At 34.0% G+C, this 27,153-nt stretch overlaps 1 protein-coding gene across 5 annotated transcripts in view; it reads left to right on the top strand.

Moving 5' to 3' along the window:
* The window catches only part of HIVEP1 (HIVEP zinc finger 1), a 182,463-nt gene that overhangs the window by 102,306 nt on the left and 53,004 nt on the right, over positions 1-27,153 (top strand). For all 5 annotated transcript variants that reach the window (XM_056823439.1, XM_056823438.1, XM_056823440.1 and 2 more), the window contains exons 3-4: positions 1,935-1,988; positions 19,300-25,232. In XM_056823439.1, coding sequence (XP_056679417.1) covers positions 1,935-1,988; positions 19,300-25,232 — 5,987 coding nt within the window. The remainder of the gene's footprint in view (positions 1-1,934; positions 1,989-19,299; positions 25,233-27,153) is intronic.

Consider the following 27,153-nt stretch of genomic DNA (forward strand, 5'->3'; position numbering starts at 1 on the left):
GGCAGGTTCTGCTCTGAAACAGATGACAGGAATCTGTTGAGTATAACACAGGCGAGGATCTTTCCAGCAGTGGAGAGTAGTGGGATTTATTAGGTTCCTAACAGTTTGTCATAGGCTGCTCATGAGCCTTTGTTCTTGTATAGGGCTACGATGGAGGCATCTCTGAGTTCTGGGGGCATGTCTTCCTCTTCCCATATGCTGGTCAGCACTATGTGAGGAGTAGTATCTCTGGTATGGAGGGCTTGTTGTGCCCTCCTAGGGCAACTCTCCAGCCTCTGACCTCCACCTGACACCCAGCTGTCACTTGTGGCTCCCAGTAGCTGCTAGCATGCGGCAGTGGCCACACCCTGGGCAACGGCTTTGACAGGCCGGCTAAACCTTGTGAGGGTAGCCATCAGGTCATCGACCCCTGGTGAACCAGGGCTTTGCTCACCCAGCATGTGAAGACTGCTTCAGCAGAACAGGCGGAAGAAACCAATAAGAAGGTTCAATGGCTGAGATGGCGGTGCAGCAAAGCACTGTGGAGTGCTTAGGGCGTGTTGGAGCACAAAAGACAACATGGCCATCCAATGCAGCTGAGGAAGTTTCCAGGTGTAACAATTTTTTCGTGCCAAGGGACCCAGGCTTCCAACGCCGAGAGAGTGGGACTGTCTCTGCGCATCTGAGAAGCATTAGTGTGAATTCTTACATTATTTTGCACCAAACATTATCTCCCTCATCAATTTTTGCCTTGAGTTCTACCTTGTAACAAGCCATGTCTACATCAGAGTAGTGCTTCTCTTTGTTTCATTAATGCTCTTTAATTATTAATAAGGGCCCTGAAGTACAAAAGTAGTGATGCTACTGATCAGTAGTTATGATCAGCCCCCAAAATTTGCAAAGTACCTAAATTTTTTTGTTTAAGAAATACTTCTTAAATAATGACTTTTGCTATTATATGTGATTGCCAACTTGTGTAAAAGGTCTTGGAATATATTGATGATATAAAATGAAGTCCTACTGTATTCTGTTATTCCCTACCATGAAAGAAAAATTAAAAAAAAAACCAACATTAATTTATAAGAGTGGATAAGGATGGTGTAGGTGGGAGGAAAGGTAGAAGGGGAATCTAATCTATTACACTTCAGAGCAGTTCTTCCACCAAAAGTTCTGAAATTGAAATTTCTAATTCCCTCAAATTCTTCTGGTTCTTTTAATCCCCTGGTTTTTTGTTTTGATTTATTTTGATTTTTCGGTTTTGTATTAAGTAAATCATTCTCTTCTTCTACCCATACTTTTTTAATGAAAAAAAGTATGGAAATATGAGAACTAATTTAATTACTTTGTTTTTTCTTGATAATTTTGCTTAATTACCTTTTTTATACTTTAGGTTATTTACAAGTTAATAATCTCTTTCATTTATTTGTTTTAGAATTAGTCAAATGCATTTCTTTTGTTGAATATTCATCTTTTTATTGATTATTAGGCAATTTTATAATATATTTGATTTGGAGTTACAACTTGAGATCTACTGACTCATTCAATCTAGTCTGATTTTCTGTAACTATAGAATAATCCTCTGTTACTTGAGTTGCTTTTCTTTCATATTCATATGATTTCATCTTGATTGCTTTCAAAATCTAATGTTTGTCAATACCATTGATAAATTTAACACTTTGTATCTTAGAATTTTTCTTGCAGGGATTTGTTTTTTTGGTAATGATTTAAGAATTCTCTCAATCCCTGCTTTGTTGTCTATTTTCAGAAATTTTAGATAGTTTCTTGCTTTTATTTCCTGTTTGATTAAAGAATGATTTTAAAATCTGAAAATGTTTTAGCAACAAAACATATTTTAATATTTAAGACATAGAAACACTATCTATTCATAATTACCAATCAGGGTCCAAATGTACATAAGTTGTATTGCTTAACATATCTTCATATGTTTTTCTTAGACAAAATTGAAGAAGCACAGAAAGAACTTAACGAGGCAGAAGATTCTCAAAAAGGTGAGTATTTTGGGTGAGAAAAAATCACTTAATCACACAGTGTGGCTCCTTTAGCTAGTTTTTTTTAATTGTTAGTTCCTAAAACTGAAAATGGTCATCTCTTAAAATCACTAAAATTCAGGTTTATACTTCCAAATTTTTTTTTTTAAATTCACACATACATTTTAATTTTTAACCAGGAAAAACAATCGATGAACAAGTTTTTTTTAAAAAGCAATACTTCTTTATATTCATTGAATATTAAAAATGGAAAGAACCTTAAAGACTGTTTAGTCAAGTTTCCCCTGAAAGTTGTAGATAAATATGAGTCCTAAAAGATTGACATGAGTCATGTTATATGTAGGTTAAAAGAAGGGATTCAAACTAGCTGTATATATTAAATTAAAAGGTTTAATTAGCTAAAGGGAAAAGGAAAAGCAATCAGGGAATAACTTACTTCTAACCCATAACAGATATTTAAAACCCTAAAACTTTCTATAATTATTCTAAATTAACTAATTTGAGTATTAATTAAAGTTAGGGAGCTATTGATATGGGCAGGGACAAAAGGGACCAAAGAATCTCACAACACAGGAGTCCTCTTTGATTCAAACAGCAGTCCCAGAAATATGTCACCAACAATAGCTGAAATTCACTTCTCTGTAGTAGCAGCAGTAGGACCAGGCAGAAATGTCAAGAAAGCCAAAGAAGAGGGATCCACTGACTCTCTGGATCTAACCCAGAAATACCAGACAGATACTCTCTGGCCTCTCCTTACTGCTGGAGAAAAGATGCCTCTCCCTTCTCCAGAGTCCACCAACTTTCTCCAGCAAACATCTCTGTGTTCAGTCTCATTTCCTGGGAGTTCTGAGTGGAGTGTTGGTTTGCAGCATCTTTTGCATTCTGCTTGCCCTGATTAAATCCTTTACTATAGTCATCCAGAGTCATGCAGCTATCAGAAAAGCCCAAATTTGGTTTAATATATATGCTTCCAAATTTTGGAAAGCAGCACAGATTTGAAAATATTGTCTTCTATTCTCCAACCAAACACCAGTTTAGAAATTCAAAAAATTATTAAATTTAGTAGTTGGTTTTATGAAAACTATAAACAAAATAGATAAACCATTGATTAATATGATAAAATAGAAAGAAAACCATATCACAAGCATTAAAGATAAAAAGGGTGAATATACCACCAAATATAAGTAAAATTAAAGTAATTATTAGGAGTTATTTTGCTCATTTACTTGAAAAAAATGAACAATGTAAGTGAAATGGAAAAATACTTACAAAATTCCCTGGACTATCAGAGGAAAAAAATAGGATATCTAAATTTATTTCAGAAACAGAAATTGAACAGGCCATAAAAGAACTTTCTAAGAAAGAAAAAACAGGACTAGATGGATTCATAAGTGATTTCTACCAAACATTCAAAGATCAAACAGTTCCAATATTAAATTATTTGAAGTAACAGATAAAAAGCAGCTTTACTGAACTTCTTTTGCAAAACAAAACCAGGTATAAATCAGGAAAAACAAAAACAAAGAAAGAAAAATATAGACAAGTTTCATTAATGAATATGGATGCAAAAAAATCCTAAATAAAACATTAGCTAGGAGATGACAGCATATTGCAAAGATTATATATTGATTGTAACTAAACAGGGTATATAACAGGAATGCAGGAATGCTTTAATATTAGGAAAACTACCAACATAATTGATTCTATTAATAACAAAGGAATAAAAACATATCAGTATATTTTGATAGGTGTAAAAAAAGCCTTTGACCAAATACAGCATTCTTTTCTGTCAAAATATTGGAAAGCATAGTTACAAATGGATTTCTTTCTTAAAAATGATACAAATCATCGATTAAAACCACCAGCAAGTGTTATTTGTAATGGGAATAAGCTAGAAGCCTTCCCAATTAAGATCAGGACTGAAACAAGGATGCCCATTATCACCAGTGTTATTTTAAATAGTGTTAGAAATATTAGTATTAGCAATTTGAGAAGGAAAAGAAATTGAAGGAATCAGAATGGGCAAAGACTTAATAAAACTATTTCTCTTTGCAGACAACATGATGTGAAAAATCCTAGAGATTCAACTAAACAGTTAGTGGAAACTATCAATAATTTTAGCTAAGTAGCAAGATTTAAAATATACTTACATAAATCATCAGCATTTTTACATATTACTAACAAAAATCTGCAAGGAGAGAGATACTCCATTTAAAATAACCATGGATAGAATAAAATATCTGGATGTATGCTTGCCAAAACAAATCTAGGAACTGTATGAACATGATTATAAAACATTTTTACATAAATAAAGTCAAATCTAAATAACTGGAGAAACATTAATTCTTCACAAATGGGCAGAGCCAATATAATTAAAATTACAATCCAACATAAACTTAACTATTTATTCAATGTCATCCCAATTAAATAAGCAAAAAATTATTTGGAGCAAGAAAAAATAATAGCAATTCATTTGGATGAACAAAAAATAAAAAAAATATCAAAATAATGAATGGAAAAATATGTAAATGAAGGAGAGCTAGTAGTTCCAGATTTTAAACTATATTAAAAAGCAGTAAGTATCAAAACTTTCTAGTACTGGCTAAGAAATAGAAAGGTAGATCAGTGGAACAGAGCAGATATACAACAATCAGTAGTAAAGGATTATAGTAACCTTACATTTGACAAAAACATAGATTCAGGGTTTTTGGACTAAGAAATCACTATTTGGTAAAAATTGTTGGGACATCTGATAACTAATTTGGCAAAAAATAAGGTATAAATCAGCCTTATACTAAGATAAAATCAAAATAGAAAAATGATTTAAGTGTAAAAGGGATTAGCTTAAGTTAGAGGAACAAGGAACATATTATCTCTCAGATGTATGGATAGGAATTTATAAATCAACAAAAGATGGAAAGTGTGATATATAAAATGGATAATTTTGAGTACTTCAAATTAAAATGTTTTTGTACAAATAAAATGTTGCTAAAATTAGAAGGGAAGCAGAATATTGGGGAAAAATTTTATGGACAACCTCTTGGATAGTGGTCTCATATCAAAAATATATAAAGAACTTTGTCAAATATATGAGAATAAGAGCCATCCCCGAATTGATAAATGGATAAAATATATGAAAAATTTTCAGATGAAGTAGTCAAAGCTATATATGGATATATGAAAAATGCTCTAAGTTACTATTGACTAGAGAAATGCAAACTAAAGTGATGTCATCTCATACTTATCAGATTGGCTAAAATGACAAAAGAGCAAAATTACAAATGTTGAAGGGGATGTGGAAAAATGGGGATACTAGTACATTATTGGTGGAGCAATGAACTGATCCAACCAATTTGGAATTATACTGAGAGAATGATAATATTGTGTATACCTGCTGGGTCTGTTTGCCAGGGTGATCAGGGAAAAAGGATAAGGGTTCCAAAATACTTTTAGCAGCTCTCTATGTGTTGGCAAAAATGTAGAAAGTGAGAGGATGCCCATCAACTGGGGAATTGTTGACAGATTATGGTATATGATTGTAATGGAATATTATTGCACATAATAAACAATGAGCAAACTAATTAAAAATACACACAATTTGAATAGAACTTGAAAGGAAAGAAAAACAATTTGTAAATGATCACTTTTTTTTGGTAAACCACAAAAACCGCACTGGGTGGTACATCCCTTTTTGGACTTGCTAGTGATTCCTATGCTTTTCCTCAAATCATAGATAATTTGTTTCAGTGTTTTTATAATGTTTTTGCTATTACACACAATGTCTACTTCAGAAATAAAAGAACCTCTTGATGTTTAAAAAAAAAAGTATTGCCATCTAATTTGAAAAAAAAATGAAACCAACTCCTATTTAATGGTAACGAAGAGCAATTTGGAAAACACTTACAATTAGAACTGATGTTAATCCTTGAGGGCAAGAGCTGGATTTCATTTGGTTTTACACCCCTGGTACTTGCACATAGGAAGTACCTGATAAATGCTTTTATTGGCATTATATTGTGAGAAACACATCTCTAATATCTTACTTTCAATATTTGACTATGTCACAGGCCAATTTCTTGCTCATACATTTCTCTGTTGAGATCTTTTATCTTGCTTATCTTGCTTAACTATCAGTCTATTACTCATGACTAGCATGGACCTTTCTTCTGCTAGATGGGTGTTCTTTGGTTTGGTTCTATGACTACTACAGTGGTCTTTGATATGTAGCTCTGACATCACTTAAAATACTGGTGGTAAATAGATAATTTGTTTCAGGGAGAAGTTTGAGGCTATTAAAAAGTGTGCATTTTTCTCAGTGGTGATTTAGACTATTTTCCTTCTGTTCAGTTCTGGGCTTGGTTCATTGTCAATCTGCAATATTTATTGCCACATATGTGTATTGATAGATTGATGGACCATACAAGTCTCTACTTAATTTATATCACAATTTGGATGGCCAGTGTTCTTCATACTGTTAAATTATTTTGGATTTCATTTTGGAGTTTTTACATTGTTCCTAACTTCAATGCAATAAATGGTTGGTTTTTGTCCTTTGTACTCAAAGAGGACCAAAATGATGTCACTGTTGAGATCAATATAGTGTATCTGACTGTGTCTGATCAGACCAATATAAACTCTGAAGGCTGTATCACAGATTGGGCACAAATACCCTGTATGAACATTTGGTGGAAATGTCTCTAAATTTATACATGTCATATCTCTTTTGAGCTTCTGCAATCAATACAACAATGTACTATGAAAGCTAAGGCACATTGAGGACTTTTTCATCTTAGAAAATTTTTCTTGCATTTGGACTCCATGTTATATGCTCTATATTATGGTAGTAAAAACCTTTTGTTTCATGCTTTATTTGATTTAAATAACTAGAGGACTAATAAACAAGCTAGTATTTCTTTTGGAATCTATCAAAGAATCTTAATGATCTTAACATGTGTATGTGACACAGTCTTGGGGAAGAGCCTCAAGGACTGCATTTTGCTCTACTGAAACAAATACTTTTTTATAGACAACAGTTATAATGTAATTTTTGTATTATTTTGAAATGTTAGTCATTTGTCTGACTACAAATGGTATCTTACTAAATATTGTTTGCCTATTCCCTTCTTATGTTTCCAACAAAGATTCCTGTATGTTGATCATTTTAATAAAGGTTTGGTAGAGACAAAAGACTGCCAAAATATATTGCCACCTTAGGTGAACACATTATTTTATACTACTTTTATAGAATCTCTTTCTTCTGTTCTTCCTTCTTGTCAGTCTCCTACATATGTGTAACAGAACTTGGCAAGTTGCATTGATTGTAGATTTTATTTTATAATTTATATGCATCTCTTATAGAGAGCTTGTTTGTTTTTCCCTTTTATCTTTGAACTAATTTTAATTTATTTTACCTTGATACTAAACAAACACCAAATGAAGAATATTTTCTTATGCAAAATGGAACAAAAAAAAGATTGACTGCATTTAAAACAGAGAACTCCTGTTCATGTATATCTTACTTTTCAAAAAGTACATGATGAATTCAACTTGTTGCTTCCAAAGCTGTTTTTATCTGTTTATCTTTTCTCTTATTTTTATTCCTTTTCAACTTCCTTCTCTTCTTTGCATTTTCCTCTAAATACCTTAATGACCTTTTATTTTGGCAGTCATTTCTCTCACTCTCCAAATAATGCCTTCTCCCTCGAGAAAAAGAAAAACAAAACTTTTTAAACACATAAATATAGTCAAGTCAGATACATATATTGGCCATGTTTGAAAATGTATTGCAAATCAATCATTTTCGTGTTAGAAAGTTGGTAGTTTACTACATTAGTGGTCCTCTGGTCATTGATCAAAGTACCAAAATCTTTCAAAATCATTTAGTTTTGCAGTGTTTTTGCTATTATAGAAATTATTCTGCTGATTCTGTCCACTTCACTCTGGATCAGATCATATAATCTTCTCAAATTTTTCTAAAATTTTCCCTTTTCTATTTCTTGCCATGTGTAGGCAATAATTGGTTCAGTTGTTTCCCAAGAGGCAGTCTCTTAGTTTCTAGTTCTTTCTACAAGAAAAAGAGCTGTTTTAAATGTTTTCTTTGCTCTCTTAGTGTCTAAAATCTCTTTAGTAATAACGCTTTGTCAGAGTATATCAGTTTTGTGACTTTGGGTGTATAATTCTATAACAGTTAAATTAGTTTCTCTATTAAAAGTATTATATTTTTAGAGGTTTATTAAAGATTATTAGAAATCAAGGAAATAAAAAATACAAAGTAAGAAAAGCATGTGTCTAAGGCTGAATAGCCCATTCACAGCCACTTACTTACTCTATATCTTGAGAGACGCCTGTGCTTAGAAGCGGAAGCAGAGAGCCCAAGTAGGCAGTACAGTCAGTTTAAATACAAATGCTGATCTCACATTCAAGGTGAGGACTCAGGTGAGATTATAGGGCATTCTGGGAACTGGGAAGGACTTCTGGGGATTGAAGTCTGGGGTTCAAATCTCCATTTTTACAGTTCCAAATTGCTTTCTAGATGTCAGTTCCAATTTTCTTCTTGTATTTTCTATTGTCCTTTGCTTTTATAAAAGAGTGAAATTAGTTCTTAATATTCTTAAAACTACTAAGAATTTTTTTTTCTTTTATTGTTAAGATGAGTTAGGTCCTAAGAATTTTTTTACTTTTATTTGAATTTCTTTGGTGGGAGGAAACACATCATCAGGATTAAAATAATCCAATATAGAGGGAAGCAAAAGGTTAAATGAAAGACCAGGGAAACTTCATCTCTTAAGGACCATGGGCCACAGGGCTCATACTTGTCTAAATTAGTAGGTAGAGGAGGCAGTATAAACAGTAATGATCTATACAACAACAAAAATTTTGCTAGGAGAATTTTCTTTGGGGTAGTATAGCTAAGAAGAGAGAAAATGAATAAAGGAAATAGAGAGAGTTTTTAGAGTCTGCATTGAGGTCTCCAAAAGTTGAGTGAAGGAAGCAGAGGACATAGTTTGGGAGGCCAGAGAGGGAAGGATCTTTCTCTCATAGTAGCTTAGGAATGTGGGCATCTCTTGGTCTTTGGTTAGTGAATAGATTGAGAGATACACTAAACCCATGAACAGAAAATATTGGAACTATAGAAGAAAGCACTGCTCTAGGATTTCAGATCTAAATTTGGGGAAGCAAATACTGGAAAGCTGGAAATATCAACAGTCTTGTCAAATAAAACCAAAACCAAAAGAGAGTAAATAGGAACTGAAGAAAATATTTGTGGATCAGATGTAGTAGAAGGTGGCAATCAGTAAAGGAGAACCAAATAGATAAAGGCCAAATGTCTAATAGGACCAATAGTAATGAGTAAGCCTATAAATTTCATCTGTATTTGTTTTCTTCCACTTCATTGTATAGTTCTATGTAGTATAGCATATATAGTTAGCCATAATGTTATCTTGTTTTTACTTATAATGCTATTGTAATACTTTATGGCACATTGATATATGCTATAGGAAAATTATTTCCAGATTTCAAAAGCCAAATTTAATCAAAAGTGAATATCAAGAATATAGCATTGGAATATTTAAAGACAAAAGTGGAAATTATATCTAAATTAATAAATGATTAGGTCTTTTATAAATTTCAGATCTCTTTTTAAGAACCTCAAATTATATATATATATATATATATATATATATATATTTGCAAAAGCACTTCATTTTCTAAAATTCTTTTCCCCTTTTATTACTAATTATAATAGCTTTTTGGTATAAATATCAATACTGATCTTTCTACACCTCTTGAGGAAGAAAGAATAATGCCACCAGTCTAGGGCAGCCTCAAAACCCAGACTTAGCCCAACACCATTTGCCAAAAAAGGACAGAGCTCTGTTAGTACCATGCCTGCCACCATCCCCGCTTCAGTCCCCCCCACAAGCCACCCAAGAAAATATTAACAGCAGAGGGCTAAGATTTTCCCAGTCCAAGGACCCTCTGCCCTGCCAATGGAGTAGATTTCAGCTGTAGCACCTCTCTCTTCCCCCCAGGAGGTATAATGACAAAGTCTTACATATCTGACTTTCACCAAGAAAAAATATGCCTTGGTGACCGTGTACTTTTAAAAAAATTTGTTCTTACTACTCTAAAGGCTAAAATTTCTCTTTCACCTAAGATCTAATGTATCACTGTCTCTATGTGTGGCTGAGTTGGAGTAGGAAAGGTCATAGGAATTATGGAAACAGAGGAAATAGGAGGTTAAGGAATTTGAAGGAATATCAACATTGGATATTGAAGTTCCCCTGTATAAGGGCAGAATTTCTAAAGAGTAAAATTTATCTTTTTATAGTCTCTCTCAGAGACATCACCAGCTCCTAAATATTTAATTATTATTTCTATGCCAACAATGTCTATATCTGTATGTCTTACTTTATAATGCCCCCTGAATTGCAATCTAGCATCATCAGTTGCTTTTCAGCCATTTCAAACTGGACATTTTGGAAATAATTCAAAATCAGCTTGTCTAAAAGAGGACTCATTTTCTTTCTTCCCAAACCTACTCTTTTTTCAAACTTTCCTATTTCTGTTGAAGGTACCACCATGCTTCTAGGCACTAAGGTTCCTGACCTCAATATTATTCTTTTACCTCTCACTCTTCATCTCCAGTCATTTGTCAGCATCTTGCCATTTCTACCTCCACAAGATTGTTAGCACTTCTTTCCACTCATACAGATACTTAGTTCATCTGGACTTAATCATCACTTGCCTAGATTATAGCAATAGTCTCCTAATTGTTCTTCTGCCTCTAATCTCTCCACTTCTGGACCTCTCCTATGCTTATGTCAGAGTGGTTTTCCTTAAGTATAGATCTGATAACATAAATTACTCTCCCTCCTCAAATACACACACAATCAATAAAAGTAGTTTCTTATTATCTTTTGTTGTTATTGTTCAATTGTTTCATTAGTTTCTAACTTTTCATGATCCCATTTGGAGTTTTCATGGCAAAGACACTGGAATGGTTTGCGATTTGCTTCCCCAGCTTATTTGACAGTTGATGGAAACTGAGGCAAGGAGGATGAAGTGACTTGCCCAGGGTTACATAGCTAGTAAGTACATAAGCTAGATTTAAATTCAGGTCTTCCTGACTCCAAGCCTGACACTCACTGTTCCACCTAGCTCCCATATTGCCTTTAGGATCAAATATAAACTCCTCTGCTTATATTTTAAAAGTCTATCACAATTCTAGCTAGATGATCTTTCCAATCTTTTTTTGTACAGTATTCCTACTTTCACACTCCAAATCTAATCCAGCCAAATTGTCTTTTTCTCTGTACCTAGCATCTTTGCCTTTCCTGATCTCCCTCAAATCTCTTTGATTCATTTGTATTTGTTAGCATTATATTTTTTCTGCCTTTAGTTATATTTGTCCTTGTCTCCATTGTTAGAGGGTAAATTTCTTGAGAGTAGGGATTCATTCATTCATTATCCTTAGTGCATTGGAAAGTGACTTGAAAGGCACATTGTAGGTGTTTAATAAAGACTGGTCAGATGATTAAGAAAATGTCCTTACCACCTCTACCACTTACTGTGTGATCCTGGGAAAGTAACCTAATTTCTCTGAATTGTAATTTAGTTATCTGTAGAATGGAGATAATACTAACATCTGCCTTATAGAGTTGTGAAAATTAAATGAGATAATATATGTGAAGTATTTTGCAAATATTAAAAATGCAACATAAATGACTTTTGCTATTGAAGACAGTTTCAGTGGGGGTAGGAGAGACTCAGTCTTAAATATATAATATTAGTTCTAATGGGAAATTAAATGTTTTTGTTAAGAAATTCCTGTAACAATTCTGCATAGCAGCGCTACAAGGCCTATGCCCCCAAAGAATATAGTATCTTATAAATATTCCATGTAGAGGAAATCCAATATGCTGCAGGCATTTCTTTAGTTCCCTTGACATTACATGGATAGTGGTAGATTTGGCCATCAATTATTCTTCATTCTCTCCACATGACTAGCTTACTTTTCCTCCACTGAAATATATCTCTGTGATGACATTCTTTATACTGTTTCTCCTAAAAGATTCTCCGTTAGTAATTTGTTGCTGCCTACTCATACCTGTCATATGCATCTCCATTGTTGTTTAGGTAACCTTAAACTTAATTTTGCCAGTTTCTAATTACTTCCTTATTACCAAAAAACATTGGCTTTTATTTCAAACCTCATCCTTCATCAGTTCTCTTTGGCATTTATTTTTATAGATCATCACCTTCTCGAACCCCCTCTTCTCACTAGTTTTCTGTGACACTGAATTCTAATTCTCCAATACCTTTGTTCATTTCTTATCTCCCTGCCACCCCTTAAAGATAAGTGGTTCCAGGTTTTCTTCTATTCTCATCCTATACTTTCTGTCTTAGTAATCTCATCCATAGCAATGGCTTTAGTTATCACTTTCTTGTAGAGGTCTATTATCTATTTTCCCCATCCCTGACCTATCCTTAACCATTGTAGGACTCTATTTCCAACCAAACTGCTAAATATTTATTTCCATATGAAGTTTTCTTGTGGTACTTCAAACTTAGCACATCTAAGGGTAAATTCATCACTTCCTCTGGACTCTAGATTATAGAATCATCTATGATTCTTATCTCTCTTTGATTTTATATACCCAATCTTTTACCTAGTCCTTTCAGTTCTTTCTGTAAAATAGATTTTTGCATCCATCTTTTCATACTGTAATCTTCCTAGTTTCAATTCTCTTTTCCTCTTCCCATGACCATTCTGCTAGACTTCTAACTGGTTTTTCCTCCTACCTGGTTTCTTCCCTTTCTTCAATTAATCTTTTATATTATTATTATCTTAGCATCTTTAGCATTTCTTCAGGCTTTGGTTCTAGCCTGTACTTCCAGATTTAACTCCAACATATCTTCTTTACATAGTTCATTTTTCAGTCAAACTGAACCACTCTCTTTTCCACACCTTTATGATTTCCTTCTCCATCTCTATTCCTCTGCACATCAGACTAGAATAGACACTTTCCTTGACATCTATGCCATTTGAAGCACCTTCTTTCAAATCCCAGCTTTATTTCACCATCTTACTTGAGCATTTCTTTGCACTCTTTGTCCAATTAAATATAATTTACCCTCCCAAAATTTCCCAGAGTATTTTGGACCACTCTTTAGCACTTGATATTCATTCTTGCATCATTGCTATTTGAGTATATAATTGTCAATTCCATTTTCAATAGGTAGGATCCAAATTAGGTTTTATTGTATTTGTGAGTTGATGGCAGTGTCTCAAACAAATTCTATTGGGGATAAAATGGAATTGGGAGAGGAGCCAGGTGTGCCATTTCTTTTAGCGAACACACACTTTGTTTTTTCCTTAAATGGCATTTGTTCATTGTTTAAATGGCTGTGTTTCAAGAAGTCCTAAATTTAAAGTGTGCCTAATAATAAAAAGTACTGTGATTTGTAATCTTTGGGGAATGATGAGGCAATTTAATGTTATTTAAAAAACCATTGAAAGTGAGTTTAAAAGGTATGCTGTCAGGCCTAGAAATTTCTATAAGCTTAGAAATATCAGATATCCAAAGATCATTGTTTCAGCTTGGGAGAAGACTCCTTAATGATAGTCTCTACTTGGATAACAACAACAATAAAAACAACAACAATAATAGCTGACACATATTATGCTTTACAATTTACAAAGTATTTTGCATAAATTATTTTCTTATGCTCCCTACAACAATTTTGTGAAACTGGATTTTATGGAAAAGGAACTGATAGCTGATTTACGTAATTCTTAATGTGTGCATATATTTGAAAAAAATTATTTGTCTAATGTCCATTCCATGAGAAATTTTTTTCCATTTAAAACATTTAACTTTATTTATTTTATTTCTCCATTTCTATTCTTATAGATATATCCTTTTCAATCCCTCCCCATTAAAGATAATTCTTTTTCTTAGCCCAAATATAATTGAAGAAGGCACTATTTGTCTTGGACTAGAGAAGAAACAAAAACGTTCAATATTTATTAAATTTTAATGAGTCTTGGGGCTAAAAATGGATATTAGTTGAAATAGCAAAAAGTGATTATTTTATTTTATTTTATTATTTTTATATTATCTTATTATATTCATGTCTTCTGGTTTGTTGTAATTATGCTGCAAATATGGGTAACCCTGACAATTATTAAAACAGAGCTAGAGAATATATTTTGTCACTTTTTTTTGTTAAAATCATGGATGAATGATAATAGAGAAAAAATCAAATACATTTATTTTACCTCTTATTTATTAAGAAATTTATTTCAGTTTTTTTAAGTGTTTTCTGGATCAATCAATGATATGACTTAATCGATAAGGAGAATCCATTCTTTAGGGTTTACACTTTCTTGTTCAGCTCAGTGTTAACAATAAAATAAAATCATTATTATTAGATGTCTGTTAAGCTCTCTAAAATTTTCAAGAAAGCTCATTGAAGAGAGAAATCAGAATAAAACAAGATATTACCAAAGTAGGAAGAAGATGAGTGTAAATTTTTAAGTTTCTTTGAAGATAGAACAAGTGGAGACTGGGGCAGGTGAAAGAATAAAGAGGGAAAGAAAAAAATGAATCTAGTGAATGAAACAGGAATCAAGTCTGATATCAAAATTTGATTGTTTTTAATCCATTTTTTCATCCCAAATGCAGTTTGGTGACACTGGCATCATAAACAAAATTGTTTCAGGTTTTGAATACTCAAAAGAGACAATTGTGAAACTATCGATAAATATTAACCCATTTCCTATCTTTATTAGAATGATCCTTGTAAATATTAAGTGCATTGCTATTGAATATATGGCAAATTTCATTTGTTCAGATTGTTCAGAATGGAGTAATGATTGTACAGAGAAAGGATCTCTGAAGTAGGGAAATATGTAAATTAATTTTCTTCAAAATTAAGTGTTCATTCAAAGAACAAAGCAATCTCCCTTCTGATAGCTTTTAAAAATACTTCTGAAACATTTTTTTCTGTTATATCTTCATGTGCTTTGATTTGTCATCAGTATTCACAGTTTTATCTGTTATTTGTTTTTCTAATTCCAAGTAGGACCATAGAAACTCCCATTTTAGTTTTCACCAGTTCTTCTGTATCACTTATTTTAAATTTGGATCTTTTAAGAATTTGTACCAGTGAGTTTTGAAAGTACAGAACCCTCCTGAGCCTACAAATCCTTCATCCTTAAGAGGGCACTTGCAAACATAATGTTAGGAAATAATCTCCTCATGCCCAGCCTTAAAGTTTAATTTTGAAACAAATTCGAAATGTGGTTTTTGAAACAATATTTCTAATGTATAGCAAGATTGGAAATCACGTACAATGCTTTCACGATGCATCATTTCTTATGTAAGAATATTTATTATTATGAATTACAACTTGACTTATAGTTAAATCTGTGAGATAATACCTATATATGAGAATATAGTAAAAGAAAAATCCAAATAATTTAACCCTACTGCCTTTGGGAAAGCTTTAAGTTTGAGTTAAGCCTAGAATGATTTTACCATCCCTATTTAAGTCAGTAGAAAGTAAAAGTAGTTATGCTATATGTTCCTTGAGAGAAAAAAAACTAGGGATTTTTTTTCACTGTCTTTATATTACCAACACTTAACATAGTACTTTGTACATAGAAGGCACATAATTAATTTGACGTTCAGTCATGTCAAACTCTTTATGACCCCATGGAACATTGCATGTCAGGCCCTTCTTTTGTCCACCATCTGCCAAAGACTGTCCAAGCCCATGTTTGTTGCTTCCATCACAGTACCAATCTATCTCATCCTCTGTCATTTACTTCCCATTTGGCATTTAATCTTTCTTAACATCACAGCCTTTTCCAATGTGTTCTGTTTTCTCTTTATGTGGCCAAGGTATTTAAGCTTCAGCTTTTGTATTCAACATTCCAATGAATAGTCAGAATTAAGTTCTTTAAGTATTGGTTGATTTGTAAGTAAGTGGAACCAAAAAGCAAACAACAAACAAGCCCAAGTGTACCTAATAATTCCAACATTGTAAATGGAGGAAAAAACAAAACTGAACATTGTAACTTTCACTACATGAACATTGTAATGTTAATTATAATGGCCAAGAAGTTTGGTTCCACATAAGATTTGAGAAAATGAATCATCTTCTCTTAATTACAATTATAAGGGCCTATGCATATGGAATATTGGACATTCTTTCAGACATTTTGTGTTAGTTGATTTTACTACACTACTTCTCCCTCTTCTGCCACTCCCCCCAACTCTGTTATAAGGCATGACTTGCTAGATAGGTGAGGAGAAAAGGAATATATTTAGAAATAAATCTAAAAGAAAAGATCAGTAAAAATAAGTAGTTAGAAAGGTGTCAGCTTTCATAGTTCAAGATTTCAAAGGTAGAGAAATTCCAAGGCATAATGAAGGATGATCTTGCTGGATAAGGGAGAAAACTGAAATGGAAGTAAAGGTCATTGGCATGTAGGAGGCTGTCTGTGAGGCTATAGTTTCTAAAGAACATTGAAACTAATGGTGTAAGGAGTCAGAATGGAGGAGAAAACTGACTATAAAGCAGGTATTAAAATTTGGAACAGAGTAAACATCTGAACAGCAAACCAGTAGATAACAAAAAGACAGAAGAAGGGAAGAGTGACATAAAAGGGTGATGTTTCCTTTCCCAAATAATTATATCCTTAGAGGCTAGGACTATTTAAATTTATTCCAAGACACTTAGCACATTGATTTTTAATAAATGGTTGTTGACCGAATGGCCGAACTATTTATACCTATAGGAATGACTGAAATCTGCAGATTGGTGAAATATTGCATAGAATTCTTGGCCTGGAGTCATAAAGACATGAGTTCAGATTCTGATTCTGATACTTAGTAACTGGGTCAAGTCACTTAACCTCTCTTTGCCTTGTTCTACCTCTGTAAATTGGGGACAATAATATCATCTACCTCTATCCTTACTTTACTCTATCCTTTTCTTTGCATTGTCTTTCCTTCATGACTGGAATGCCCTTCTCTTTCATCTTTTGCTTCTTACTTAATTTCCTTGACTTCAGTGTTTAGCTTAAGTCTTACTCCAGGTCCCTAATTACTAATGCCTCCCCCTTTCAAATTACCTTCTACCTACTCTTTTTCTCTCTTATTTTCTACTTAAGTTACCATTTCTATGTTCTTAAAATGGGCTTTACTGCTCTTTCTTCTTGAGTTGTGGCTTATGGGATTATTGGTCCCGTTTGTCTATTGCTCTTATTATGTACTTGCCACTCTCTGTGGTGCTGTTTGGCAGATTTATATGGAAAATTCTACCCTTTTTCTTTCATTTTCAATTTAAAGTCTTGATCAGATTAATAAATTTGTCAGCTTTAAAAAAACATGAATTCCTTCTCTGATCAAGAACTCATTATTCCCAAATTTTAAGCAAATCTATGGAAATCCAAAACTTATCAGATGCTGTCATCTTTACCAATTGGACACTTTCCCAAGCTCTCTTTGACTCCCTTTCCTTAAAATGGCAGTGGTGTAAATTTGGGGGCAGCTAGGTGGCTCAGTGGATTGAGAGCCAGGCCTAGGGATAGGAGGTCCTAGGTTCAAATCTGGCCTCAGACACTTCATAACTGTATTGATTCTAAGATGGAAGGTAAGGTTTTAAAAAACATAGCAGTTATAGTGATATGACGTCTTTTCAGAAGTCTTCAATTTTTCCCCAAGGCTACATTTTTTCCTAAATGAATCATATGAAGTTAGTAGTGATTATCAGGTCTGACATGTATTGAGGAGGCTCTCCATCACATCTCCATGAAGATATTAGACCTGCAGAAAGAATATTGGACATGGAGTCAGAAACACATGAGTTTGTATCCCACTTCTGATACTTGCTATCTGTGTGTCTTCAGGAAAAATCAGGACAGAGCCTGACTTGTAAAATGGAAATAATAATAGATGCTATACTTAACAGGCTGTTATAAGACTTAAATGAGAGAATATATAAGCATTTTTATCTCCTAACAAAGACTGAAGGGTTAGTATTATGAAACAAATTAGCATTTAAAAATTACTACCTTGGCAAAAAATGGACTCACGTTGAATTTATTATATATTTTGACTTGATTGATTAAATAGGCTTAAGAAGGAATTCAGAATTATTTATGCCTTTTAAAAAACATTCATTTTCATATCTTCCTTTGAGGTAAGTAGTAGATAGGTATATGTTTATCTTTTTTTTTTTCTTTGTAAGTGAATGAAGTGAAGTATAGAGAGATGATTGTCTACTCCCTGGAATTCCAGAATCTATATCTTCCATCCCTTGGGAAGTTAATTCACTTAACTTTGGAGCTTAAATTTTAGAGCTTAGCCCAGAAGATGGATGGCTGAGGAGGACACATGAACCCATCTAGCCTGCTGTATCCACTAGTTGGTTCCAGATGCCATATAATGCTCTACCTTCATGTCCCAACCATCCACCCAAGCTTCTGTGCAATTTTCTTGCCACTGTGTACTCTCTCTTTTCTCTTCCCCTGAAATTCCTTATTACTACTAAAGGCACCTCCATCCCAAAGTCAGTCAAGCTTGCAAACTTCAGTCTTAAATTTTAATGTCATCTCCAACATTTCACTCTCTCACCCTACATCCCAGATGCCAGTCATTTGTCAAATCTTATAATTTCTCCCTCCAAAAAATCTCTTGCATCTCTCTATTTTTCTACTTGTAAACCTACAACCTTAAGTTAAGCTCTTATCACTTCTCCCTAGATTATTATAGTAGTCTTCTAGTGGGTCTCCTTCCCTTTCTAATCCATCCTCCACACTTCTATCAAAACAATATTTCTAAAATGTAGATCTGATCATGTCATTGTATCTTTAACCAATAAAATCCCAGGATTCTTTAGGATCAAAAATTACTTCATATTTATCCCTTTTAAAATTTCTTTTGTGTGCATTTTATAACACAAAGGATTGCTAGTCTGGTGATAGAAATATAACTCATAAATAAATGTATTCATATTGAGGGTGTGTGTTGATCTTTTTACACTGACAAGGGGGTCCAATTAAAAAGAACATGAAAACCACACCTGTCCTAGCATAGTAGTTCTATACACAGATTGTAAAGGCACTCTGAATGTTTAGAACTGTTAAGAATATTAGAACTAATACCATTAATTTGAGTTTTATTATCTTATTTTTTCACAACTCTATTGTGTTGTTCATTTTTGTTATTGTTATAGGAGGTATTTTAAAGTCACTCCAACTTAAACTAATTTTTCCCATTTTACTCCCCTACAGAAATTTTAGAAACTGGTGTTAAAGGAACAACAGATACACTTAAAGGTGTGAAACGGAAAAAGATTGTAACTGAAAATCATCTGAAAAAAATACCAAAATCACCCCTGAGAAATCCTCTTCAAACAAAACTTAAGGAAAACACAGGAGAATCATCTTTTAATGTGCTTCATAGGACTTCAGAATACCAAAAGGAAGAAAATCAAATTCCAATTGAAAATGGGAAACAATTTACCAAACAAAATGGGGAAACACTTACAGTAACAACCAAAGCCTCAAAAGCTGAAACATCAGTGCCCCCAAAGAAGTTGTCTTTATCACAACATTCCTTGGAGTTACGCAAATGGAGATCAGAAGGTTCTGATTTAGGAGAGTTCAATTTGCCTGGTGAACAGTGTGTCTCTAGTTCTATGTCAAGTATGACTAAGACTGACAACAGTGAATGTATGACTTTTAATTGTAAGACTACTTCATCTTCATACACGAGTACTGCGTTCGATGTCTTATTGAAAGCCATGGAGCCAGAACTGAGTACCTTATCACAAAAGGGGCCTTCTTGTGCTATCAAGGTAGAAAAATTGAGACCAAATAAAGTTGCCCGATCTCCTTCTAAACTAAAAAACAGTCAGAGTGCTTCAGATCACTCTTTGTCACACCAAGAATTTGTTCCTGATTCACAAGTTTCTCCTTGTACCTCACAAACTGTACATGTGTCTGCTGCTGGCAAGGATGAACAAACACCAATTCAAACAGTATCTCCCTCACATACCCTGCACGAACAATTTATTTCTAAATCTAGCCAACATAATCAGCAGCTTTCAGTATGTCCAGAAGGTTTTACTAGATCATTCACCCATCAGCAAAGTCAAGATAACCCCCATATCCCACATGTATACAATATAGCAGTAACTCCTTCTGCCAGTCATACCCCACCTTCTAATGTATCTCAGGTTATTCCTCAAAACCAGCCAGTGGATTCTTCTTCACCTATGTCAGTAAATCCAGCCAATTCCACACAGTTACCTATAGCCCCAATGTATAATTCAGCTCAAGTTGCTTCAATTGTTAATCACAGCGTTGAACAAATGTATAATCTAATTTTGAAAGATCAGAAGCCCAAAAAGCAAGGGAAATACATTTGTGAATATTGCAGTAGAGCTTGTGCAAAACCTTCTGTTCTTTTGAAGCATATTCGTTCCCATACAGGAGAAAGGCCCTATCCTTGTGTGACTTGTGGATTTTCATTTAAGACTAAAAGTAATTTATATAAGCACAAAAAATCTCATGCACATGCTATCAAACTGGGACTTGTCTTACAGCCAGATTCAAGTGGTTTATTCTTATCACATGAATCAAATAAAGCACTTAACATTCATTCAGATGTTGAAGAAAGTGGTGAAAGTGATGATGAAGGTACTGCTGATGAAAGACAAGATGACCAAGGTTCCATAGAACTAGAGTCTACACAAATAATGAAAATTATATCAAATTCTGAAACTTTACAGAAATCAAGTTCTCTTCCAAGCAATCCAGATCATGTATTAGGTGACTTTTCATTACAGGAAAATTCTTCAGACTCACAAGGAAGAACAGCACTGCCTAAAGTTGTAGTTCATCCAGTGAATATTTCCCCTTTAAGAGCTGAGAGTCCAAAAATTACAGATTCTACTTCTGAACTTCCTAACACCCCCAAACAGAGGGACATTCAAGTTACAAATACAAAATCAAATTCAGACATTGTGTCTTCCTCAGAGACTGATGATAAGCTCCACCAGAAAGGGGACATCACGCAGTTGGAAGAAAGACAAGCATTTCATGTAGGAACAATACATGCACAACTACAAAGGCAGCAGGCTACTGATTGTCCCCAAGAGCAACAAGGAAAGCATCTGTTGAGTCCTCGAAGTTTAGGAAGCACAGATTCAGGTTACTTTTCACGTTCTGAAAGTACTGATCAGACAATGAGTCCACCTCCTCCCTTTGCAAGAGTATTACCTAGCACTGAAAAAGATCCAAATAAAAATAATGGACCCTATACAGCTCCTGTCACTACAGCACCACCTTCTGCTGCACAAACAGCATCTGGAGAAAAAGCATTTGTTTTATCTGCTCAAATGCGTCCACCAATGGCAACAAAAACACTTGAAGAACGCATATCAAAGTTAATATCAGATAATGAAGCCTTGGTGGATGATAAGCAGCTGGATAGTGTAAAACCAAGAAGAACCTCTCTCTCTCGACGAGGCAGTATAGATTCACCAAAATCATATATATTTAAAGATTCTTTCCAGTTTGACCTAAAACCTATAGGAAGGAGAACTAGTTCAAGTTCTGATATACCAAAGTCCCCTTTCACACCTACTGAGAAATCTAAACAAGTGTTTCTTTTGTCTGTACCTTCCCTTGACTGTTTACCTATAACCAGAAGTAATTCTATGCCTACTACAGGTTATTCAGCTGTACCTGCAAACGTAATACCACCTCCTCATCCACTAAGAGGAAGTCAATCATTTGATGACAAAATTGGCTCTTTTTATGATGATGTCTTTGTATCAGGACCTCATTCTTCAGTACAACAGAGTGGACATCCTCGTACTCTGGTAAGACAGACAGCAATAGAAGATTCTTCTTCAAGTGAAAATCATGTTCTTGGAACAACACAGTCTTCAGATGAAGGCTATCTTGGATGTAATGTTTCTAATGAAACTTTATTGCCAAGAAGTAAGTCATTTGCACAAGGATCAAATTTGGAAAAAAAGAAGTCCCATCAAGGCCGAGGAACAATGTTTGAATGTGAAACCTGTCGAAACAGATATCGAAAACTAGAAAATTTTGAAAATCACAAGAAATTTTACTGTTCAGAATTACATGGACCAAAAACAAAAGTAGCTATACGAGAAGCTGAACATAGTCCAGGGCCTAATAGTACACAACCTCCAGTCTTGCACTATAGAATGGCTGGCTCATCTGGGGTCTGGGAACAAGCACCCCAGATAAGAAAAAGAAGGAAAATGAAGAGTGTTGGAGATGATGATGAGCTTCAGCAAAATGAAAGTGGAATTGTTTCCAAAAGTTTAGAAGGTATTCAGTGTCAGAATATTTCAGGAAGTACTAGTTTGTCCAAACATAATGTTAATACAAGTGGAAAACAATCTGGATGTATAACTTTGCAAAAATCTCAAATTCAGCTCGTTACGAGGGGCATAGAACAGACTACTGAACCCAAACTCTCTCCCATTATAGAAAAGCAAATAAATTCTGGCATGCTGGAAAAGATAGAACTGAAAAGACAAGGAACTGGAATTTCAGTAATCCAGCATACCAATTCACTAAGCAGACCAATTTCCTTTGAAAAATTTGAACCTTTTGAAAGAAGTCCCCCAATTTCTTTTCAAGAGGGTAATAGATTAATGAAGCATGGGCCTTTGAAAACAATTAAAATTATTCAAGAAGATGGATGTATTCCTGGGAGTACTGTTCACCATCCCCAGCTTGTATTGTCAGATTCACCTAGAGTAGAATTTCAAGGAAGTCCTAGAGTAGTTTCAAATGAAAGAAATCTGCTGATACAATCAAGATTAGTTCGCCAACACAATATACAAGTCCCTGAAATTTTGGTTACTGAAGAGCCAGATCGTGACCTTGAAATCCAAAGTAATGGTCAAGAAAAAACAGAAAAATTTAATTGGCCTCAAAGGAGTGAAACTTTAGCAAAATTGCCCACAGAGAAATTGCCACCCAAAAAGAAAAGGATTCGTCTAGCTGAGATGGAACACTCTTCTGCTGAATCAAGCTTTGAGTCTACCCTTTCCAGGAGCCTAAGTAGGGAGAGCAGTTTATCACATACTTCAAGTTTCTCAGCTTCTTTAGATATAGAGGAAGTTTCTAAAATTGAGAATACCTCCAAAGTTGAAAGTATAAATAAATCAGAGCTCCTTATGATTCCAGCTGGTTCACAAACATTGAGTGTGCCAGGAACTCCTTACAGGGAAATGAGAAGAGCTGCTTCAGAACAGATTAATTGTACACAGCCATCTATGGAGGTCTGTGACTTTAGAAGTAAATCTTTTGATTGTGGAAACACATCTCCATCCAAATCTATTCCACTTGTGGAGGTACAAACTCTGAAGTCTCCTACTGGCTTTGGAATTACAGGACATGTGCCTCTTTTGGAAAGAAGGAGGGGACCTCTTGTACGTCAGATATCTCTAAACATAGCTCCAGATAGTCATCTGCCTCCTGTAATACCATCATCTTTCCAGAATACTCTTGTATCAGATATAACCACAGTGACATTTCATAGATCACAAATCTCTAGTAAATCTTTAAATGAATTTCCTGCAAACTCTTTGCTTTCCCAGATTCAAGTAAAGGACTTGGAACCAGCTATCTCAACTTCTATTTCTACAATCCCCCAGCAGCTTTTAGGTAATAGTTTAATAAATCAAATTAATTTTAACCCTGAACACCAAAATGTGCAAACTTCTTTTGGATTGACAACACAAGGTAAAGAATCAGACACTGCCTCTACCAAACCTTTGATTTCTGAAAGTGAAGATTGTTTTGCTCCAAAGTATCAACTTCACTTTAAAACTCTGCATTCAAGTCAGTCATGTTCAAATTCCATAAATGCTTTGTCAAACCAAGTTCTCCCAAATATAGTTAGTGTGGACCAAAGTTTGACTTCATTAAAAATACCTACTAAAGTAGTAGCTAATACATGTAGTTCTTGTCTTTTGCCAGCTCTAAAACATTTGTGTGGTCAAATACAGAAGGTATCACCTTTTGTAGTTCCTGTCCATATTCACAGTAATGCACCACCTCATAGTCTTGCTACTGTTACATCCCTTCCACAAATTTTAGTAACCCAGGATCAATCAAATCAACCAGTTTGCAAGGCAAATAAAGTTACAGTGTCAACATTAGAAAGTACAATTCAGATGCCAAAATCTCACCAGGATCACCAGAATGCTTTGCCAAACCCACAAAAACAACTTGTTCATGAGAACGTATTTTCTGAGATAGGCCAAAGTTCATCTCTATCAGAATCCTCGACTATAATTCAGAAAATCCCTGTCAGTGGTCTTTTTCCTCACCCAGAAGTAACAGCTTCAAGTAAAAGAATGCTTTCCCCAGCCAATAGTTTAGATATTGCCATGGAAAAACAACAGAAGAGAGCAAAAGATGAAAATGGAGCTGTTTGTATAACAGACATTAGATCATTACAACTGTTGAACAAGAAAATTAGTGATTCTAATAAACACAAAAAACCTGTTTTGGTGAGACAGGTTTGTACTACAGAGCCCCTTGAAGGTGTTTTATTGGATCAGGAAATTATTCCACAACCTGGAAGTAGCAGGGATGCTGGCAGTTTGACAGATGGTATACTGGTCAATACCTCTTCGGGAAATTTGAAGTCTGAAATTGTAGAACATATAAAAGAATTGCCAGAATTAGAAAATATTAAGTCTTCTATATCTCCAAATCTTGCCTCTAGAAAATCAGCTCCAGAAAATATTCACATTTCCTCTTTGAAAAGTACAAACAGTATACAAGAAAGGAATTCCCCGGTGATTAAGAACAAGTGTAACAAAATGAATATCCAAGAGTTAACCACTTCATCATCATTTCATTCAGGAGATATACAGCAGCTATCCTTTCCAAGTTTAAAGACTACAACAAGTTTTACATGGTGTTATCTTGTAAAAAGGAAGCCATTACATTTGCCTCAAAATGACCAAAAAACTTCAGCATATTCTGTGTGGAATATTAGTTCCAGTAATCCAAATCCACTTGGTTTGCCTACAAAAGTTGCACTTTCTCTCCTTAATTCAAAACAGAAGTTTGGAAAATCCCTATATAGTCAAGCAATAACTACTCATTCCAAATCGGATGTACTGGTCTATTCAAGCAAATGGAAAAACAACTTAAGCAAGGTACTTCACATATAATTTACTTTCTACAAATAGTTCATATAATTAATATTTAAAATTTCTTTGTGCTTCTAAAATGCTTTAATTTGAAAATAATGCATTTTAATTTAAACTAATGAAATCTATCCTGATTTTGCAGGTAATTATTTAAACAAAAGGATAACATTTGTCATAATGTTCTGTGCTCAGTAACTATAGATCTTTCAATATGTCTTTATCATTATATTTTTTTGACATTGATAATTTGAAGAAGCTATTCTTTTAGTACAAGTGAGTGATGTTGAGGGCTTGAACTAAGGGAGTGGCCATAGGATAGAATAAGTAGGGGAGACATCAATTAGCTTGATAGCTGATATGTGCATGTAACGTTAAGGATGGAGTAAAAGGTGATTCAGTTTCAAGTCTAGGTGATTGGCTTATACTATTACTATAAATAGGGAGGATCTGATTGAGGCAGTAAAGAATTTGAATAGCAAGGAACAATTGCAAACTTAGGTTAGATATGTAGAATTTGGTTGCTTGTCAGTCATTCAAGTAGAGATGTCCAGCAGGAATTTTGGAAGTGTAAGTCTGGAGCTTGGGAAAGGAGGTATAGACTACAGGTAAGAATATGGGAAATCATCCACCTAAAAGTGATAGCATAATCTGCAGGACAAAAGGAGACTTATCAAAATAGAGATTGAAAGGGGAAAAAAAAGAAGAAAAGGGGACCAAAGACCAAACCTTAAAGAATACCTACATTGAACAGGCAGGATAAGGAAGAGAAGACATGAATTTTCTAGTAGAAGTTTGTGAAAATCTTGAATATCAGAGCTTTCATAGGATACAATTTAAAGGGAAGTGTGAGAACTTTTTACTTTATCAAGTAAGTCATTTCCTCTTACCATTATCCCTCATTTAAGGATATTCCCTATCAAAGTAAGATATTCAGGTTTGTGTTTGTGTAGGGTTTTTAAAAAAATATTTGACTATAATCTTGAGTTGTTGAGTAGCTTAGTAAAATTGCTAGTCACAAATACAAGACACTTCATATGTAGAAGAATAAAGACAGTTCAGAACAAAGCTGTAGGATGAATATTTTGAGAAAATTTGAACACCCCTTATTTTGTGCCTATCTATGAAAATCAAATGTGACACTGTTAAAAACATTTCTCTGAGTGTTGAGTTGCTATAGTCAGTGGCTGCCAAATTTTTAGAAATATCTCTGTAGAGCTGAATTTTCACTATATAATACCTCAAATTGATTTTTTATGTTGACTTTACATTTTGGATAGCATTTACTTAATAATTTTTTTGTTTTCTAACATGGTAGTGAATTTATCAGATTGCTTTATTTGAGCACAACTTTAGATCAAAGATTCAGAACCAATATTTTCTTTAAATTTGAGCAAAGAAGATTGTCAAATCTTCATTTAGCTAATTATATTTCTAAAAAAATTTAAGCATTTCTCAAAAAAGGACATCATGTTTAAAGTCTGCAATTCTAAATTTGGGAGATGGCAAAGAACAGTGGATAGAAGTGGTTTTGGAGCTTTCCTAGGTTCAAACCCTACTTATAACATATTAATGGTGTGTCCCGAGGCAAATCACTTAGTCTTAAGGTGCATCTCAAGCAACTTTTGAAGACCATAAGTTCTAGAACAATTACTGATCTACATTGTCAGAAATCACATGCCTGGTGCCTTCCCTTGCCCTCTCAAAACATTCTAAATTTTTTTAGTAATTAATATTAATTGCTTGCTACAGAATTACTAGTATCAAAGATTAAAACACACACTCTCACACTCACAGACACAAACAGAGTAGTTTAGTAAAAGGAGCAATGGATTTGTCAATAGAAGACCTGTTTAAATCCCACCTCTTGGCATTTGCTGTAAATGTGGTCTAAACTAAATCCCCAAATATTTCTGGGCCCCAGTTACTC

The sequence above is a fragment of the Monodelphis domestica genome, chromosome 3 (genome assembly GCF_027887165.1).
Source record: "Monodelphis domestica isolate mMonDom1 chromosome 3, mMonDom1.pri, whole genome shotgun sequence".
In the NCBI taxonomy this organism is placed as follows: domain Eukaryota; kingdom Metazoa; phylum Chordata; class Mammalia; order Didelphimorphia; family Didelphidae; genus Monodelphis; species Monodelphis domestica.